Source organism: Fistularia commersonii, chromosome 28 (assembly GCF_037954325.1).
Source record: "Fistularia commersonii isolate RoL2024-O1a breed Wild chromosome 28, RoL_Fcom_v1.0, whole genome shotgun sequence".
Taxonomy (NCBI): domain Eukaryota; kingdom Metazoa; phylum Chordata; class Actinopteri; order Syngnathiformes; family Fistulariidae; genus Fistularia; species Fistularia commersonii.
In genome coordinates, this window is record NC_141311.1 from 6,710,634 (window position 1) to 6,730,852 (window position 20,219).

The window sequence follows — 20,219 nt, forward strand, 5'->3', positions numbered from 1 at the left end:
TTTGGCTTGGAACACACCAGTAAGCAAGTTAGCTGAGTCTCAGTGGCCTTTATTCCATGGAGCTGGCCATGAATAAATCAGCACCCTATCGTAGCTTAGCCTAATGAGCTGCTTTCTGCTGGTTTGATCGCACTACAGTCAGCCTTTTTTTTTTCCCTGCAGTAGAGCTGTCTTTAAGGGCCCAGCTAGCCTTCGCCCTTGGCTTGACTCTACCCAGTTCATCCTCATCTGGGATGCAAGTAGTTCTGACGAGGGAGGGTCGGTCCCATGGGTGAATGGCTGAGATACTCCCATCATCCCGTCATCCCACCGCCCTTGCTTCCCTTCAACTGGTGAATCTGGGTCAGACCGTGCGTGACGGACAGGCTGCCATTATCACCACTCAGACACAAGAAAGGCAAGGGCCGAGAGATGGAAAGTCCTGGGAGGGTGGCAATGAGGGGTAAGGAAGCGGCCAGAGTGCTTTCCTCTGTTCTCATCCCTGCAGGGCGACAGGATTGAACACTTTTCCCATGGGCGCCCGTCCCTCCTTTTGACACACTCTCACTCTTCCGTCACCCCTGATATTAAAGTAATAGGTGCATACACTGAGTAAGACACGGCGCAAGGCCCGGGCAGTTGGCAAGGTGATAAGTCTATAATGCCTGGATTCTTGGAGCCGGGTTGTTTTAGGGTCCAGTGAGTGAGGTCTCTCATTTGCTTGGATTTACACTCAGATACCCTCATCTTCGAATACTGCCGTGGTTCACTACTCGTTCTGTCATCAGCATGCTGTTGAGATGACAAGGGCGCGGCCCCCACTGTATTTCAAGACTGTCAACTGATGACAGGGTCACATCGAGACCCACCCATGCCTCTCCCTTTGCTCCAGTTCATTCCAATCACCATTCAGATCATCTTTCTTAGTTCCCCTCCCAAATTTGTCTTTTCCCACTATTACAAATCACCCTTTTGATTTTCTTCTCATTGTCTGTGTTGAATTTTCGTTCTCACCTCTATTCCCATGGCATCCTCCTTAATTTGTCGTGCCATCGATGCTGATATGCAGTCAATAAAAAAAAAAATTGAATATCAAGGCTTGCTTTGATCTGAATAGTGAGATGATTATCATCTCACAAAAAAAGCACAAAAGTACATTGTGACATGCTGTGTCTGTGCTCTCCCTTATTCCTGAAAAAAAGCCCCAATCACATACATGAATCTCTGCACTGTCATCTCCACAGCAAAAGCATCTCAGCAGTGCACTGGGAAACAGATCTCCTGGATGATATTCAGTCCACTGAAGAAGCCAATCAGGGATCGCCAGAGTAGCATAGAGACCAATGAGGTATATGGAGATAGATGAGAAATCTCAGCACCAAAGAAAAGGATTAACCAGGATAGATGGCAGCATTTGGATTAAGTGTATTAAACCTGATTAAAGACCAGAGCCTATTAAATCTGACAAAAGGACCACGATGGCAGCAAACTACCCGAACTCAATCGAACTTTATGCAACCTTATTTGGGTTTTAAGGGGATGAAGTAGGCGAGAGTCTGAGAAAGCCTGTCTTTCCCCCTCGCCGCAGTTCCTGTGAGTCCCTTGTAAAAGAAATCCGACCGACCGGATGACATCCTTGTGGTTTTATTAGGACAACAAAAAGACGGTTTGAAATTCCGAAAGCTTCTTCCAAATTGCATGGACTCACCATCTGCATTTAAAGTGATGGAATGCAAATTATTAGCAAGATTTCAGGTCTAGGTTTGGGTTAGAAGCGGGGTTTAAGGTTTAAGCTGCAAGGCTTTCTTAGATCTGTCAGGCTTAAAGTAATAAATCCATACGTCCATACAATTATATGTTCTGGTGCCACCTGTTAGGAAAGAGAAGTTTTCTTTTTGTTTCTTTGCTTTTTTGGCACAAAGGATGTGTCCGTGCGCTTAAGCTGTGTGTAAAGTGATTGAAAAGCGACATCATTTCTCTCTCACTCTCTCCTGTCTCTTTTAAAAACAGTGGAATTTGATTCACAGTTTTGCTCAGCACTCCCCACTACAGAAAATAAACATTGTACAATCCTATTTTTCATTTTTATTTTAAGTTAATGTTATACCCGCGTGTTTCTCTGCTTGTAAACACATGCTGTTGCAGGTTAAAATCAACAGCAAGTAATTAACCAGCACTGTTTTGCATACATAGCAAGGAAGTCAACATCCATTATTAGTGATCACTGACAACTGTTGAAGAGACACATTTTGCTGCCTCTTCTAAGTTCATGGGCTAAAAGATGTTTATGTGATTACTGAGGACACTTTTTAATCACCTCACATTTTTCACATATTTTCTGTACTGTGTGAACCTTTTTTTGTGCCAATTGGAAAGAAAAGTGGAAGTGTCATTAGACAGACGGCACCTTTATATATCGATCCATCCATCCATCGTCTGCTGCTTATCCCGCACTGGATGCCAGAGCCTGTCCCCGCTGTCATTTGGTGAGAGGCGGGGTACATCCCTGGACTGGCCGCCAGTCAACCGCAGGGCTACATAAACAGACAGACGACCATTCACTCACTAACTCACTCACTCATTCGTGGCAATTTTCCCATTTATTTCCAATTGACCTGCTGCATGTTTTTGGACTGTGGGAGGAAACCCATGCAGAAATGGGTAGAATCTGCAAACTCCACACAGAAAGGTCACACATCAGAGATGAAGATGCTAAGGTTTTCTATGAGAGCGACCCGGATGGATAGGATCAGGAATGAGTCTATCAGAGGAACGGCACATGTTAGATGTTTTGGAGAGAAGGTCAGAGAAGCCAGACAGAGATGGTTTGGTCATGTACAGAGGAGGGATAGAGAATATATTGGTAGACGGATGCTGGAATTGGAGTTGCCAGGCAGGAGGTCTCGAGGAAGACCAAGGAGAAGATTTATGGACGTAGTGAAAGAGGATATGAATGTAGTTGGTGTGAGAGGTGAGGATATAGAGAATAGGGTTAGATGGAGAAGGTTGATTTGTTGTGGTGACTCCTGAAGGGAAAAGCCAAAAAGAGAAGAAGATATATATATAGATAGGTATCTATATATATATCTATATCTATCTATATATATATCTATATATATATCTATATCTATATATATATCTATATCTATATCTATATATATCTATATAGATATAGATATATACACACACACACACACACACACACACACACACACACACACACACACACACACACACACACACACATAATAGTTAAATATCTGTATATATCAGCTAATAGAGATATAGATTTAAAAACAGCCAAAGCAGACGTTTCCATTGTTATTTCCCATCACAGTAGTTTCTTTCCTAATGAATAATATTGGTGTAAATACTGGAGTTTTTTTTTTTAGGTCAAAATCTAATTTTGTGAAGGACTCCTGAAAGACCCTCAGGTTGCTCTCCTCTCTACAATAAGGTGGAGTACATAAGCTGAAACCGTTGTGATTAAAATACACAATCCAGCTCACATTTGAGCTCATTACTGCTAATATTCTAACTTGCTCCTTGAAACACATGCCTCAGACTCCGGCCAATTTAATAGTCAATTAGTGGTTTCATTTGTGATACAGTCTCTTTCTCTACAAACAGATTAACTGCGATAGACCGTGTAAACAGCGGTGTAGACAAAGACTGAAGAGCAACTTTTCTTCTTCTGTACAAAACTCCTCAGATGCCCTCTTGTCAGCACAAACTTGTTTTTAATTTGTCTTCCAAGGACGTCTGGATTTGCACTGATAAGATTTGAGTAGAACAGTTAAAAAGCTGCTAGCTGAAGCTGCAAAGCCTCTTAAATAGGACACACTTCACAATTTGCCTCTCAAGAAATATTAATACTCTAATACGGCTCGTCAGTTTCAGGGTGTGGGGCTAAACTGGAGCTGAATGTGGTGAAGTTGATATTGTCATAAGACAGGAGTCGGGTGGATATTAATAAAGAAGGAGAGGTTTTTGACAGACGGCACGGTGAAGCGACTGAAGGCATTTCTGTGGATTTGAGATGTGCTCTCTTAACCCCTGCCAAGCGGCTGAAATTCTTGTTGTCATGGCAGCGGCCTGATATAGTGGTCTTCTCCTGTATGTGATGGCTGCCATAATGTAGGGGCAGATCTGGAGCGTAATGAATTAACAGCTGAAAGAGGAACTGATAGATTGTTGCCATGACGATGATGGAGCCCACAGTGCGGTATTATACACCCGATAGCGGATCGATATGTCACAGAGTCCTGTCCAGCTTCCATTCATCAGAGCGGGCCCACTTCCTTTTAAGCTCCTTCACACCTGCGTGATATGAGAGGGTATCTTCCAGTCCTCTGTGATACTTCATGATCTGTTAACTGTACCTCACTGAAACTCACAGAAAAAACATTTTCACATTTTATCTTTCGTTTGTAGTTCAAAATCTAAAAAAAAAAAAAAAAAGCTGAATGCATCATGACATTTTCTGCTGCACTTCCCACATGCATTGCTTGAAAGTTGAATATCTCATAAGCCCAGTTCTCCCGTCAGCAGCGGGAGGCTTCCCCCGGTCAAAGCTGAAGAATCAGTTTGAGACGATTTTTATGATAGCTTTATCTGCACGAGCATCGGCGATCCAAGCGCTCAGTGGTCTTGAAGGATGAAGACTACCTTCCCGCTTGTCATTGAACTGTGTGGCCATCAGGGAGAGAGGATTGATGGATAGACCTTGAGAGGGCAGCTTCACAAAGCTGCTGACGTAGTACTGCGGTATGATTAATGTAAAGCTCTATCTATATTTGGAAATCCTTTTGTTCAGAGCATTGCAGGGTTTTTTATTTTCCAGAATGCTGCCTATTTTTAGTTCTTTATTTCTATTCACAAATAAATTCACAGTTTTTATTTTGACTTTCATTAAATGCTGAACACCGGCTGGAGAGAGCTGTTCTAAAACCATTTGCAGTGTGTTTAATTCAACACTTTGTTTTACTTGTTATCTTTTTTCCGCTCCACGTATTTTACATAATCAGCAGCTACTTCTATTTTCAACATTGCAAGTGGGACTTCACTCAGTGCAATCTGTGGGAATCAGTGTCTTTTTTTCCTTTTTTTTTTAATTAGACCCAGTGTTTTCAAAATAAGCCAATTAAAAAGTCTCTTTTCACTGAATTTGGGGAAAAGGGATATAGGTGAGCTATAAATATTGCACATCATACATTCCTTCATTCTATGTTGAGTATGGACTTGTAAAACTACAGACATATAGTATGGCATTGCACTTTCTAACGGTGCTTGTACAAACTGCTTCCCACATTTGCTGCGGTGCCATTATGGTAGCGCTCGGTTGAAGTGAGAGGAAGTGGTGTGGTGGAAATTTTACTCGGTGAGAGCAGAGTAAACAGATACCCCTGTGTTTCACTTGGGGCTTTAAAAATGTTTCTATTCCGTTCGCTCACATCTCAGCACGGCTCCGCTGTCTGTTTTAGATTCCCGGGGGAATGATCATCAAGATGTTGATGTTTTGCTGCATTGTCCCGCATCCTGGGTGGATGAGAAACTCACTCCTCACTGTGATGGATGTCGATTGTCAAATTCGGCACGAGGAGAAAAAGCTTAGAAACAAATTGTTTAAATAGTCGGTCTCAACATGATCCCTCCGGACGGCTGACTCATTCATGCCACGATTGACTTTAGGTTGTTTGTCACAAGCGCCAGCAGCAGGATTGTTTGGGTACTGATCACATAAAACTGAGTTATAGCACTGCCATAATATTTGATTATTGCTTTGTGGGCCACAGTGCAGTCAACACCTCTTCTAAGGGATCCTCTGAGAGTGGCTGGGGGAAGGAGGACAGATACAGTGACTAGATACTGTTGTCTGTCAGGGAGTAAAATGCCGAACCCCAGTCAATATGCTTTTTTATGTACGTGGGTATTTGGTAGACTAATTTATGTCTGAGAAGACTCCAGCTGAGGGTCAGAAGAGGGAATCATTATTATCATTTTAGATCATTTTTTGAATCCCAGGTACACCGATAAGATCTAACTTTTTAAACAGAGCTACATTAACGTAGCACATGGTGGTTTGTGTTCCAATTAACATAAAACCGAAAAAATACAAGCCATTAGGATGCATTTGTTGCCTTTTTAATTACTCTTCCTCTGTGACTCGAATCCGTGGTAAGGGGTGTCAGAGAGATTACCTAAATGATACTCCAGTGTGCTTTAATTGAGGCAATCTGGACAGGCCTGCCTCGCCATAACTCGTAGCATCATAATTAGCTCTCAGCCACTGACTCTAAAAATCCAATTCTTACATTCTCACCACGCTGTCAAACATTCCCCCTCCCCTCCACCCCTCCATCATATTCAGCTCTCCTCCATTTTGCCAGGGACCCTGCTTTCCAAGACCAATTCTTATCAGCTAAACACGTTCTTTAGGCGTCCCGTTATCTCCAGCAAAGCTTGGATCTGTGGGGTATGGAAGCTGCCCTGTGCGCCCAAAAGCGTAGCATAACAGACAGGTATATCTCCCTGTGCAACTCTCTCGCACCGAGATACCGCCCTCTGCTATCTCTATCTCGGTTTGCAAACGGCTGTTTACGAGGTGCATCAAAATAAGACCCCATGCGAAAGGTCATGCTTGTTTTTGCTGTGCTGTCAATGCAACCCTCCCCACCCCCGCTTTTCATTCGGTCCCCCCTTGCGAACGCTCAGTGGAAGACGGTAGCAAAGGCTGTTGGACTAGAACGAAGCGGCATTAATTAGCGGCAGTGTGGGAGCCATTCCAGGCATCAGGCCCGATCCCGCGCTCCGATGCCCATAGCTAGACAGCGATTGCACTCACTCGCCAAAAGTGCGAGAGGGAAAAAGTCACACTCACCTCCAAGGAGGTATTACATCAAAAGCCAAGCTCCTGTGAACATGAAACGCACTCATTCTTCTGACTTATGGCTATTGCTATAGAGTGATGCTATAGGGTGCAAACACTGAGGGACATATCAACAGAACACAAGTTGTGCACGCATTTTTTTATGACAATACAATGGAGTGTAATTTAGCAAGGCTGTAATGTTTCACAAGAGTGTTTCACCTCGTCTCACGGTGCCTCAAACCCATGAATTTGTTTCTTGAATTATAGATAAGGGATGGAGATACAGTCCGGGATGCTGAAGATCTGTTTTTTTTCTAATTAATATTACTTCTACTCAACTGACTGAGGGGAATGGATATAACGTGAACTCAAATGATATTGCAATTTTCGAAGCGGCTGGGGTTATGTTCCCGCCGCTTCATAGTCCTGCGACGGTTTTGCATCGGAGGGAGGGATGATATAATGATGGTAGATTCTTCAAAATGAGGAAATCTGCAACAATCTTTACAGCTTCCAGCTGCTCTTAACTCAGTCCTTCCCACTCTTATGGTACTTAATTTGAATGAATCGCTTTATTTCTCTGTGAGTTAGCTCACCAGATTACCTTGATGGTGTTGCATTTAAATTTGGATTAGTTTTGTAGCCTTGCATTTAAAGTTAATTTAGATTAGCTTTGTAACACGGCATGTAAAGTTAATTTCCAATTAATTTCCAACAATTCTAAATGTAACCCTGTAACTTTAAGTAGCTCTTGGTTGCGTTTTTTCCTGTCATTTATTAGCAGGTGCGGTTGTTTACAGGTTGCTCTGTGTGTTCCGCCCGTAAGGGATGTACAGCATTAAAATGCTAATCTTAGTGTTTATGGTTATGGCTTTTTGATTATTATGATTGTGCTGTTTAGTATGATGCCTCTGCTTCACTAACAATGGCATGGCAATTTGATACCCGTATCTACGGTGCAATCTTGCCGAATAGCACGTGTTTATCTGTTTTCAAGGAAGGACATGTTTCACCTTTGTGCATTCTCTATTCTCATGATAGAAATTGGTACAGCACCTGTGGGAGAAAAAAAAAAATACCCCGAAGCTCAGAGGAAGTATAACGAAATAGGAGTGTGACGCAAGATGGAGGCAAAAAAAAAAAACATTTGAGGGGGAAATGGAAAGATGCAGGACTCTGATCAACGGTTTTGTTCAAGAGTTGAGACATAAAGAGGAAGTCAGCTGGGACAGAGGGAGGGAGGACTAGAGGTGGAATGCTGATAGAAATGGAGGAGAGCTAAATAAACATCAGGGTGATTGAAAGTGATAGAGAGAGGTGGAGACATTGCCTGTTCTCCAGATGCCTCAGTCTAAAGATAAAGGGGAAGAAGGAGCAGTGGTCTCTCCAGAGATATGCAAAACGGAGGAAGGGAAGAGTATGGGGAATAGAAAGAAGGGGCAAATAAGGGGCAAGTTGAGCTCTCCCGATTGGCTGCAGCAAAGATCAGGACAGGATGCTAACCAAGCAGATGGACAATATATTGCACTCTTGTTCCATAACCAATTATGGCTTGAAATGCCCAAATCATTTATTTGCTGATGGTGCATGATTACACGTCCCAGGTTTTCACTAGAGGTAACCGAACAAATACATTTCTAACTGTTTGTTACCACACCCATACACACACGCACACACGCACACATGCACACATGCACACATGCACACATGCACACATGCACGCATGCAAACACACAAAAACATATCTGCATCCTGCATCCTTATAACTTCTCTACTAGAATTTTAACTCGCGGAAGCGTTAATGCAATTAAAGTACACAAATCCGAATAATTGAAAGGTCAAAGAGAACACCGAGTCATTAATATCCGATTTGTATTTATTTATAGCAGCTAAATTACTTGCCACATACAGGGTTGTCTTGAAAGGCAGATAATGCATCATTTTGTTTACTTGTTGTTACCGTGTCCTTGCCAGGCGTTTGCTTACTGTATTAGCTTAACATGTGGTGCATAATTATAGGCAGTGCAAACAGTGAAACACACAACCACAAAAGTGCTTGCAGTAGGGAAAGGCTGTAATGAATTGCATGTTTGCGTGCACTTCTCCGTAGTCTGTCAGGATCAGACCTGTGTGTTCAGCAGGTGCAAAGCCCTATGTGGTCATTGTTAGCCTCGTGTCACTCAGCATGTGTAGCTGTGCATCTGGTGAGATGTCTGCGGGCGTCACCCTCCGCTCTGCAGTCTAGCTTCCATCTCACTCACAATCAATTTGGACTGCTATCAAGGACACTCTCTCTGGAGATAACGATGAACAAAATGGTATTTTATTTTTTGCGCTCTTCACGCCACGTTTCCAACACATTTTTATAATATTAATTTTTTGTTTTCTTACCCCCGGGTTAAAAGCAGTATTATGGAATAAATCTATCGGCCGATCAAGGCAGCAAGACAGAATCCTGTCCAAAGTTAGGAGAACGACGGTTCTCTTATTTCCTTTGCGCACCTCAAACGGCCGCTCATGCACTTCTTAAACCGAGTGGAGAGAGTTGGCACTTTCAGTGATCTTTCCTTGAACCCCACCAAGAGTGAGCGTGACCCCCGGCAGTGGCCCTGCATAGAGGTGTGAATTTTTCCTCCGGCCTCAGGATTTAATTTAATTCCAGTTCACTCATCAGAGATTCTCCATGCAAGCCTATTGATTCTCTGACTTTCTCTCCATTTGAGTCAGTTGCAGAGGGGAAATCTACACTACCTGTTTCATTTTTTTTTTAAGTTGATTGTGCTTGCATTGGTCTGACCTCTGAACATTTAAAACTTTAAAAGTGATTTCTGCACAGCCAGCCTTTCTCACCGATGGGACATCAGATTCTACATCCAAGGTTTCTGTGGCTGAGGAGTTTATGGCTCTACCCTCTAACGTTAATCTCTGAATGATGCCGGTGAAGAGAGAGCCATACCCATCTCTGTCAGTTGATTAAATAGCTGATTAGTTGGTTTAATTCTCTATTTCGCATTTATCTGAATTATGTCTGAAAGTAATGACAAGGCGAAATGGTTCGGTTACACTAATTATGGGAACGCATTGCACACAGAACATTTATCAAGATTGAAGAATTATGAAATATCAAATACGCTGAATATGCATTGATTCAGACTGCATTGTTCAGCCCCGGTGATATTGCGAGAAACAACATTGCCATAGAGTCGCAGTGGAACGATTTTTGTTACCCTACCATAAATTTGCACAAGAGCAGAGTGCAAATCTATGTCGTCCTTGGCTGCTTTCTGCTCTGAGCTGCCATGAACTCTGTCTGACTTTTCACCCGGGCCCTACAGGTGCGGCCCCGGACATGAATCTTATTTGTTAATTCACAAAATCATCTCCATCTGTTGGGACAACAGAGCGGAGCTCCTGGTTTAAACCCTCACCGTCGGTCCGTGGGTTTAGCGCGCCAACATGAACACCGGGGCCCACTGGTGTTAATTACCGCGCTACTCCTCGCTCCTCCCTTCCATGTGATAGGCATCTTTATCTGAGCGAGGAAGCACCTTGGGGGTTGTTTGTGTCTACACGTTGCTTTGATGGACTTTTTTACGAGAGCAGTTTGAGATGGAGAGATGGGTCTGGGGTATTCCCTCGGGCTACTTTGCTCTGCCGATATAGATTTTGGAGATGGGAGAAATTAAAAGGAAAGACTTTCTCAGGTTACGTCAACAGCGAGAGGCGGAGGGAAAGGCAGGGAGTGGAGGTGTTGCCGGGGTGACAAGAGAAAAGAATGAAGTGGGACGTGCCAGTGGAGCATCAGTAATCTGCTGCTCTGGCAGCCTCACAGGACTGACTATCACACACACACATGTACACACACACACAAACACACACACATACGCATGCACGCACATGCACTTTCTGTCCTTCCTAGCAAACAACAAGTCTGCACAGGTCCACAGTCTGTGGCCAGCCGGAGGTGGCCAGACTGCAAGGTGTTGCAGGGCCGCAGTCAGCCATGTTTTTCACCGGCCGCCCTGCTAAGTTGGCACGACCACTCAGAGGGACATAATGAATGGAATGGGGGAGAAAGAAAGAGAGAGAGAGATGGGTGAGTGAGATGGACAGCCAGGGACACACAATCAGACAGACTGAAAAGAGGGAATGCTCATAACTGGCCGCCTCACTTCGCTCTCTCTCCCTCTCTCTCTCCCTCTCTCGCTCTTCCGGGTCTCTCAGCTTTTCCTCTCTTTACGTCCCGCCGCACTTTACCCTCTGATATGTTTTCCGCAAACTATTCCGCCTCAGATTGAATGCCTGTGGGGTGGCGATGGCCGGGACCGAGTGACGAGTCGGGTGAAGGCATATGGACCGATCTCGATGAAAACAGAGATTAAGGGAAAGTGGGCCGGAAGGAGCGTGGATGGAGAATGCTGGCGAACCCTCAGGTGGGCGCTTGGAACAGCACCCCCTCCTATTTTTACCTCTTGGTCCCAATTGTCATTGTTTCCTTCCCTCTCTCCGTCTCTTTGTTTTTTGGTGTCCTTTTTAGTCGGTGCATTTGCTTGAACGCCGGTGTTGTTAATCTTGGTAACCCGCAGCTCCGAGGGGTCTCTCTTAAAGTGTAGATGTGCGATAGTGTCTCCGTGCTTGTCATGAGAGTCACGTAGCGGCACTGTCTGTTTCTGCCTGCCTCCTGTATGTTCAAGGCTGTGGAGCTCAGTGGCTCCTCCAGGTCTCAAGCCGCCGCATCTGCCGCCACTCTCTCCTTTATGACGAGCGTTCTTCACTAACTCATTGCTGGCCCCCGAAGCCTTCCAGACTTTTAAGCTATTTGTAGTCAGTCACTTGCAGTTGATTTGATATCCACTGTTGCTTCTTCGGCTGCCAGGGTGATTCACGTTTCGTGTGTTTGTGACAACCGACTTTCATTCGAGGCTTTAATTCTCCAGTTTCCAAGGAGATATCAGTGTCACAAAAGAAAGACCTACAGACAACATCGGCGTTCCGTCGTCCGAGTCGTTCCTGGTATTTGGTGACAGTGTATAATTTCAGGAGGCAAATTAAAGGATCTGATGCGAACAGTTGGGTCAGCATGACTGATTATTCTTCATATTCTATCTGGGGCATCACGAGTGTGTGTCTGCGCGCCGTGGGGTCAGAGGAGTCGCTCCCGCAGAATATTACTTAGTTGTAAGCTTGGATGAAGAATAATGCACTAAGATGCCAACATAGTGACAGTAATGTGTGCCTCTGGGCCTCTCGTTAGCCTGCAGGGTTTTACAGTCAATAGAGACCAGAACCTCATCTCTCCTCTATTGTCTTTCCCTTCACCTTACTTTGAATTGCAGATTAATATACGCACTCCTGGGTGAATGCGATGTGTGTGCCGGTGCCTCTGCCTTGCATATTTTCAGTGTGTGTTTGTGTGTACGTGTGTGTGTGTGCGTGTGCGTGTGTGTATGAAGCCTGTGCAGTGATCCTTCGCTCGGCCTCCTCCTGCTCTCTTGTATTGTTGCTTCTCTCCAAGAATCCTTTCCCTGTTAATTAGTCATGCGAACCACCAGAGTTTAAACCATTATTTATTCATCAAGCCCCTAGTTCAGATAACAGGGTATAACAGGTTGTTCGTATGGGTGTCTGTGTGCGCGTGTGTGTGTGTGTGTGTCTGTGTTTCAGTGTAAATTGAAGATCAATGCCAGGGGAGTGCACTGCTCAAAGAGTCAGGCCACTGAAGACACACTAGCAAGCTTGCAGTCAAAGATGAAAATGAGGCCGAGTCTCACAGCGTTAATTTCCTCCTGATCTCCACCGTCTTTAAAACGGTTTAAGCGCGAGAAGACGATCAAACATGAACGTGTGACATTTGTGTTTGTGTTGACATTTCTTAATATCACATTTGAATGATAAACTAGTGTAGAACTCTTGTTAAATCTTATCGCGGCAGCGGACCGTGACCCAGACGACAGATGCCGCAGACATGATTGAAATAGTTCATGGTTGATTTCATTTCTAATTTGAAATAGATTCCTTGATTGAATTGCTTTTAAAAGTTATTGACACGAGCCTGTGGTGTTTAGAAAAATTCGAGAAGTATTGTTTTTCGGTTTTCTGGTAGCGACCGAGCTCGACCTTTAAACATGACTGAATTGTGAGCGCAATGTGGGATAAAGAGTTTGCTGGAATTTTGTGTGCAATGATTTTTCTCGTGTCTTGTTTGATGCTGACTACTACGGAAGTCACTTGATTTTTGGAGTCACACATCAGACATGTATTCTCTCACGTTCTCTTACACAAATGTGTGAATGAGGCTATTCTTCATTCCTGTTTTAAGTGTCATTTTTTTTTTTTCATTAGCACAGTAATTTGGTTTAACTGGCATGAAATATTTGAAAATGAAAGCCTGAAAGGTGACATTGTACGATCGGATTGTGAAGTGCTAGTTGGACAGAGAAGCGAGGACTGCGCGATATTTGAGTAAAGAGTCATGAGGATTGGGATAAAGTGAAGTATTTGCTCTGCAACGTTTGATTACAGGGTGGATTTAAATCTGAAAGATGCAGTTTTTAGTGGGTTTGATGTAAAACCGTGGGATAAAGTGAAGTGACACATTAACAACACGAGGAGAGGATGACAGAGGGGTTCTGTTTTAGACTCAAAAGGATGTTTCCTTTTGATACACTGAATTTTCTTTTTATTGTGCACACGCAGTGATGTGACATGAAATATCAACCTCTTGCTCAGATCCCTGTGTTCTCGCCACAAGTGTTCAGACTATATTTGGAATCTGCAGTAGCAACAGCATCTCCTTGAAGATTTCTTTTACCTCCATTAGCACACTTGCATGAATTGTAATTCCCAATCTTCTAACAGACAGATTTAATAAAAACACAAATCCCCCCTGCTCATTAAATATAAGTGCAACTATATGCAGTGTTGAAGTCACAGTGTGGAGTTAATAGTGTAAAAGTAAGACTTTATCTTTATCCATTTATTTTTGGATCTTCAAAGATAAAAGGTCAGGTGCCAGTGACAGCACTGCCTTTTCAAACAAAAAAAATGTCTTCCAGCTGTCCTATCTGTAGGCAAAGGTCAGGTTTTTGGGCACCTGAGTGTTCTCGTACCTTTTTATTGTAAAAGACTGAGCAGGGATTTTCTGTCCTTTCCCAAACACAGGCAATTGGTTTACACCAAGAGCTGAGGAGTTAAAATGCAGCTGTTGTTTAAGTTCATCAGTGAATCACTGAAGTCGTTGACACCGTCCATCAACTCCGATCCATACTCATCGCACGAGCCGTTAACCCACCATCAACCAAATCAAATTGGCGAATGAAAGGAAGGGTCTTGACTGAATCCGGTGAAAGCATATATTTTTTCCAATATAGATCCTCTGGCAAGGATTTTTACATTTCTACGTAGTTCTTATAGGGCCTGTCAACATTAAATGTTTTCTCACAGAATTCACCATCTATCCATCCAAGGTTTGACCAACTCACTATGCAGTCCAGTTCCATTAGTACTATTTTGCTGCGTGAGAAACACACATTTTTATGTTTATATAGATATGCTTTGGGAGATCAGATGTCAGAGGGGTGGGTGGTTTGGTTCTGAGCGACCGTACAGGATCTTGAGAGCGATCCTGGGCGTTGATCGCTTTATTTCAAAGCGTATCGAAGCCAAGGAGCCTTGCAGAGGACAACGCGGGTAACCTTGCAGTTTTGACAGTCCTTGATGGCGTACCGAGTCATTTTACCAATATCTTCAGTCAAGAGCGTAAATTTCTGATTCAAGGTGATTTCTTGATGTCATGTTCACTTTTGTAACTCCCCCACACACACAAACAAACACAAACACACACACACTCAAATAGAAGTTTAAAGAACTCTGCTCTTTAAACTGCACGCTCGCAGATTCTGATACTTGCATAGGTCACTTGATTTGTACTTGGGCTCTTTAAAATTCAGACTCCATACGTTCCCGAAAAGTCGGCTGCTCAGATTCGCGAGAGCTCTGACAAACTCGTAGCGATTAAGAGCCAATGTATCGATGCTTCCTTGCAAGCGTGCCTTCTTTTTTTTTCCTCGAGTGTGACTTATGGGTCCCCTCTGTCTCCCTCTAATCCTGCCCCTATCAGGGGTCCTCTCATGCACTTCCTTCCCTTTTGTGTAAAATATAGATATAAATATAAATATAAATATAAATATAAATATAAATATAAATATACAATGGTGCATCCTATAGTTTCTATTACTGGTCAGTGTCCCCACAGCGCAGGAAAACCCACACCATCTGTCTGGCTTCACCTGTGAACAGCTGCTCTTGTTGTGGAGGCCGAGCCGATTAAGAATCATGTAAGCTGCTTATTTGAATGCATTTTTGCCTTGAGCAAAGACACGGATGCTGTATTGCAAATTAAAGATTGCAAAAGTGAATTTTTGAGGAGGTTGGATATAACATTGAAGCCAATAGTGGTGGAGTGACATAAGAATAGAGCCTGAGCTGGAGGCTGAATTTCCAGATGGAGAAAAGTGAGCATTTGTGCACATCTGCTTCAACGCGCAACAGGAAGAGAGAGACAGCAGATCAGAAAGAGAATGTTACCAGATGTCATGTTTAGACGAAGGTGTTTTTTTTTTTTTTCAATTAAAGACTGTAAGAGTTATGCATTTAAGGTCATGCAGCGAGGAGATGCAGATAGGAGCTGAGAGACAAAAAAGTTTGAGAACATGTCTTCAGTGACTGACACGCCTTTTGGTTGGAAGTGGAAACATCCTCAAAAGGGAAGTCTAAGCTCTGAACTTTGAGGGAATGAAAAAGTGTTCGAAGATGAACGCGATGCGGTGAGACAAAATGGGGAGAAGTTTTGTTTTTGATAAGATAAAAGCAGCCACGCTAAAGTGTCCTCCACAGTCAGCAAATCAAGATTGTTCATTTTGACAAAAAAAAAAAAAAACAGACAGATAGAAGAGTATAGAAGTTTCTGTCTGAAAAGCGCACTGTTTTTGATTATTTGTCCTTCATCCAAGGGTTTGCATGTGAAACAAATGTCCTGCTTTTGAACCCATTTTGAATTTTGCCATGCACACCCTTGAGATTCTATCCAGATCCCCTAATTAGTCTCCTGGTGACAAAGCAGTTTGGAGATCACCTCATAGACCTCGGCTCTCTCCTCCTGCACCCTTAGCTCCCATCGCTATTTCGCCCTAATACCCACTTCTCTCTTGAATATGTAATTTTTCCCCGGTTCCCTACTTTCAGACATAGCCCACTTCCTTTTGCCCAGCATTCAACACCACCCTTCAACAACCTCTCCCTCTTAAGCGACCTCTACGTTGTATTCTCCTCATTACCTCCTTGAGTTCCCTTTACCTCTAAATTGAGCCTCCTCCTGTCAGAGTCTCCGTCTCCCGCTCTGCCAGCGTCTATCTCCCCCCTGTCTCTCAACAAGGTCTAACTCCGTGCTAGTGCTTACCGGATTAGCCACGGGTTGCTCTGCCAAGTTCTCTGGAGCTTTGGGGCATAACAATGTCTATTGTAACGTTTTCTGTTCAAGTCACCCTGCAGGTGGTAAGAGGAAAAAGGAGGAATAGTCTCTAAAATAGACATCTCTTGATGTCTCTCTTTATGTTAAATAGTTAAAGAGCTGGGCACCACAGGGGCCCCGCCTTAGTCTCTTCTTCATGTAGCGCAGGAGTATATAGCTCCACCGGCAAGATGGATTTTCTATATGCATTTTTCTGAGACTTTGTTCCCATGGCTATGATTGACAGCTCAGTAACATAGACCTACGAGAATCCTGCCATTTGTCCCCAGGTTTAATGTGACTTGTTGGCCGGGAATATCAAGATGCAGGAAAATAAACGAAAGGTGGCAAGGGAGGTGTTATTTATGTTGACATTTAAGTGAAGGATATTTGATTATTCCTATAATATGGAATGAAATTGGCGGCATGGTGGCACGGTGGTTAGGGCTTCGGCCTCACAGCGTGAAGGACTCTCAGGAATCAAGATTTTTAATCGTCACTGAGCAGGCACACTGAAATTTTGCAACGAGAGCTCCCGGCTCGGAGCAGGTACAAGTTTTTTGCACAAATAAAAATACATAGACAGACAATAAAAAATAAGGGGTGTACAGGGTTTACCCTGTCTCTCGCCTGATGACAGCCGGGATAGGCTCCAGCATCCCCCGAGATGAATGAATGGAATCAAATCCTTAATGTGAATCACTTCTTTCTTGATTTTCTTAGAATTTGTTTGTATTGAATTGTTATATGTTGAAGTCTTCGTTGTTAAAAATCTTGGTTTTGAAGTAAACCTGGCAAAGTAACTAAACGGCTGCAGGTGCATTTGTGCTCCTCTTAATTTGTTTGAACATCTCAAGAACCTGCAGTGGAGGAGCAGATTTGAAGTAATGGCAGCAACATTTGCTAATCCCCGAGCCGCTGAGCTGCTGCAGTGAGCCATTCCGGAGTGAGCGCCAGGATTAAGTTTAGTCCGGACGGGAACAGAGAACTTTGTAACACTTTCGGAAACTTTGACCATCTAAATGAAAAAAAAAATCCCCAAACCCTCTTGATACATGTTCATTTTTCTTTCAGACACATTTGTCTTCATTTTGCCGGTCCAGGACTGACCTGCGGTTTGTGCTTCTCCTCTGCGAACGCAGCAGAGTGTGCGTCTGTGCACTTGTCGTTAATAACACCGGCCTTGTCAAGGGCGCTGTCTTTGTTGTTTTCGCCGTTGCAGTGGGTGCCGTGTTGTGTCGGCAGTATCAGCTTGTTAACGTCCAACTCGTCATCTCCTCCCCTTCCTTTGTGCCAACCGGCTTCTCCTCCCTATTCACCTATAGTACATCGCCACGGAAATCCGCGCATCCATCTGTGGTGCCTCCCCCCCCCCGGCATCCCTCCACACCAACTCCCACGAGACACGAGGAAGAGGGATTGAAAGGAAATATGTGTCTGGGCAATTGAAGGATCACCTGATGTGTGTGTACCTGAACAAATGTGGGTGGATGAGGCCGAGCGCAGGAAGAAAAAGGAAAAAAAAACATTATTTTCAGTATTTACCTGTACATATACGGTTTTGCAATATTTGTTCGGATATATAAAATGTGTTCTCCCCATGTTGGAGTGGGTTTCACCGGCTTGCTCCCACAACATGCAGTAGGTAACTGGAGATCCTAAATTGTCCAGACTTGTGAATAAGATGGTGCTTGTTTGTGCGTCTCAACACGTGGTTCTTTGATCAACTGGTGATCGGTAAACAGTAAAACCCGCCTTTCGACCAAAGACAGCTAGATCAGGCTCCAGGAACCCCCGCAACCCTGAATGAAGAATAAACAGTTAATGCATGCAGATAATGCATGAATGTTTATCCTATTGGTCACATTTGTCCTTTTTTCCATCATATTTAAAACATTCCAGGTTTTAAATGTGTTAGATTGCCTTTTTCATCGTCTTAGACAAAAATGTCTGTGTTTATAAATCCCACAGTAGAATAACAAAAATCCAGGTCCCTTCGGATTTAAGAAACATTTGGAGGTCACATGGAGGGTAGAATAGCAGAATGTGTGATTTCGTTCCTTTGAGTTAGTTTGAAATGATTTACCTTCGATCTTGCAAAATTATTCGCAACGACAACGAGTTCCAAAAATGAATTTTGAACTCCTGAAGACTCCCCACTGCAATCCCCTCCGCTATAGATGCGGAAAATCCCATCAGTGTAACTTTGTTTCTCGAAAATCTTGAAAAACAGTCAGACAAAATGTCCCAAATCACCCCATTATTCAAAAGTACAAGGCACTGTAATGGGCTCTTGCATGGCTGTGCTCCAACACCCCCCCCCGCCGCCATCTTCAATAAAAATTGGTCAGGGTATTTTTGGAACAATCTTGCTGGCAGACATACAATATATGAAATGTAACCTCAGTTTAGGGGAGGAAAAGCTGAAAAATTGTTAATACATTACAACAAATGAAGAAGACTACAGTGACTTTGAAATTGTCAATTTTCAGTTGTTGCCGTTTTGGTCCCAGAGTACATGAAAAAAGAGCAAAGATAAGTTTTTTTGTGATCCTTTCAAGTCTTGGCATCTACTTGTCACCTCCGTTGGGAAAAGCAGGCAGGCATCTGGTGATGGCAGGAGATATGAAGCGCACTATTCTGTTTTTACGTTTTTTGGGCGGGTACTAAACATTTCTATCTGTTTAATGATAATCTCTGGGGACTGTAGGAGAAAGCAATCACTTAAACAGCCCACTAGAGACTGCTGTGTGCCGTTCATCGCTCTCTTTCTCTTGCTCAGGGATCCTAACATGCATGACAAAGCCTTCTTAAACAGGCCTGAATAGTGACATGGGATTTCATCTTGGATCCTTGTCACAGTTTCCACTTTCCTTTATGTATTTATGACAGCATCTTTGTATTTGCGACGCATTGGTGTTTTGTGATCCAAACATCTGCGGGGGTTGTGTGTTTACACAAAAGAAAACAATTTGGATGATGATTTGAAGATAAGAGAGGTGTGTTCACTCCGAATGTTGTGATGCGGCAAAGCAGCTGTTGGAAAGCCCACCACACACCTCACAGCCCTCAAAGCCCGTTTGTCTTCTCGCTGATGCCTGTTGACAGAGAGCGGTTTGTTGTATGACGCATGGCTCCCTGCATCACGACAAAGGAGTGCGACTTTGACAACCTGTAATCTCCTCAACTGTGCACATGCAGCATTCGTCACTTGCGGTGTCCATCGGCGTCCTGCTTGAGGAGCCGCTACTTGTATGCTCGTTTGACAAATGTTTTGTGGAGATGCTTCCGAGAACATTGGTACCCTTTAGCAATTAAAAAAAGAGAACAAAAAAAAAACATTGCTGAACTAAGTTGAAACTGACAAGCATATGTTCATTTATTTATTCATTCATTATCTATACCGCTCATCCTGCATCCTCAGGGTCATGAGAGGCTGGAGTCTATCCCAGCTGTCGTTGGGCGAGAGATGGGGGCAATGGCGAGGCCACAGATAGACCATTCATTCGTCTGGGCAATTTAAAGTCTCGATTTAATCTACATTGTGGGAGGAAACCCGAGGAACCAACCCGAATCGAACCTTCTCGCCGTAAGGCAAATGCGCCAATGCAACTTTTTAATTCCTCTCCATTCAGCCGCCGGCAACCATAAAAACCTATCTTTAACCTAAAAAATAAAAAAAATAAAAAAAAAACATACTGTGCAATATTTCATTTCACTGTGCAATATTCAGAAACTGCAATATTTCATCTCACAACAGCTACACTGTGCAATATTTCATCTCATCTCATAACAGCTACACTACAATTTTCCCTTCTATCATACTATTGTGCACTCCTTACCTCACTTGTTACGAAGACA

General features: G+C 43.4%; 1 protein-coding gene across 1 annotated transcript in view; it reads left to right on the top strand.

Annotated features, from left to right (window-relative positions):
• Positions 1 to 11,100: 11,100 nt before the first annotated feature.
• Positions 11,101 to 20,219, top strand: part of srcin1a (SRC kinase signaling inhibitor 1a) — a 61,581-nt gene continuing 52,462 nt past the window's right edge. The window contains exon 1 of the mRNA XM_086176465.1: positions 11,101 to 11,283. Coding sequence (XP_086032591.1) covers positions 11,259 to 11,283 — 25 coding nt within the window. The 5' untranslated portion in view covers positions 11,101 to 11,258. The remainder of the gene's footprint in view (positions 11,284 to 20,219) is intronic.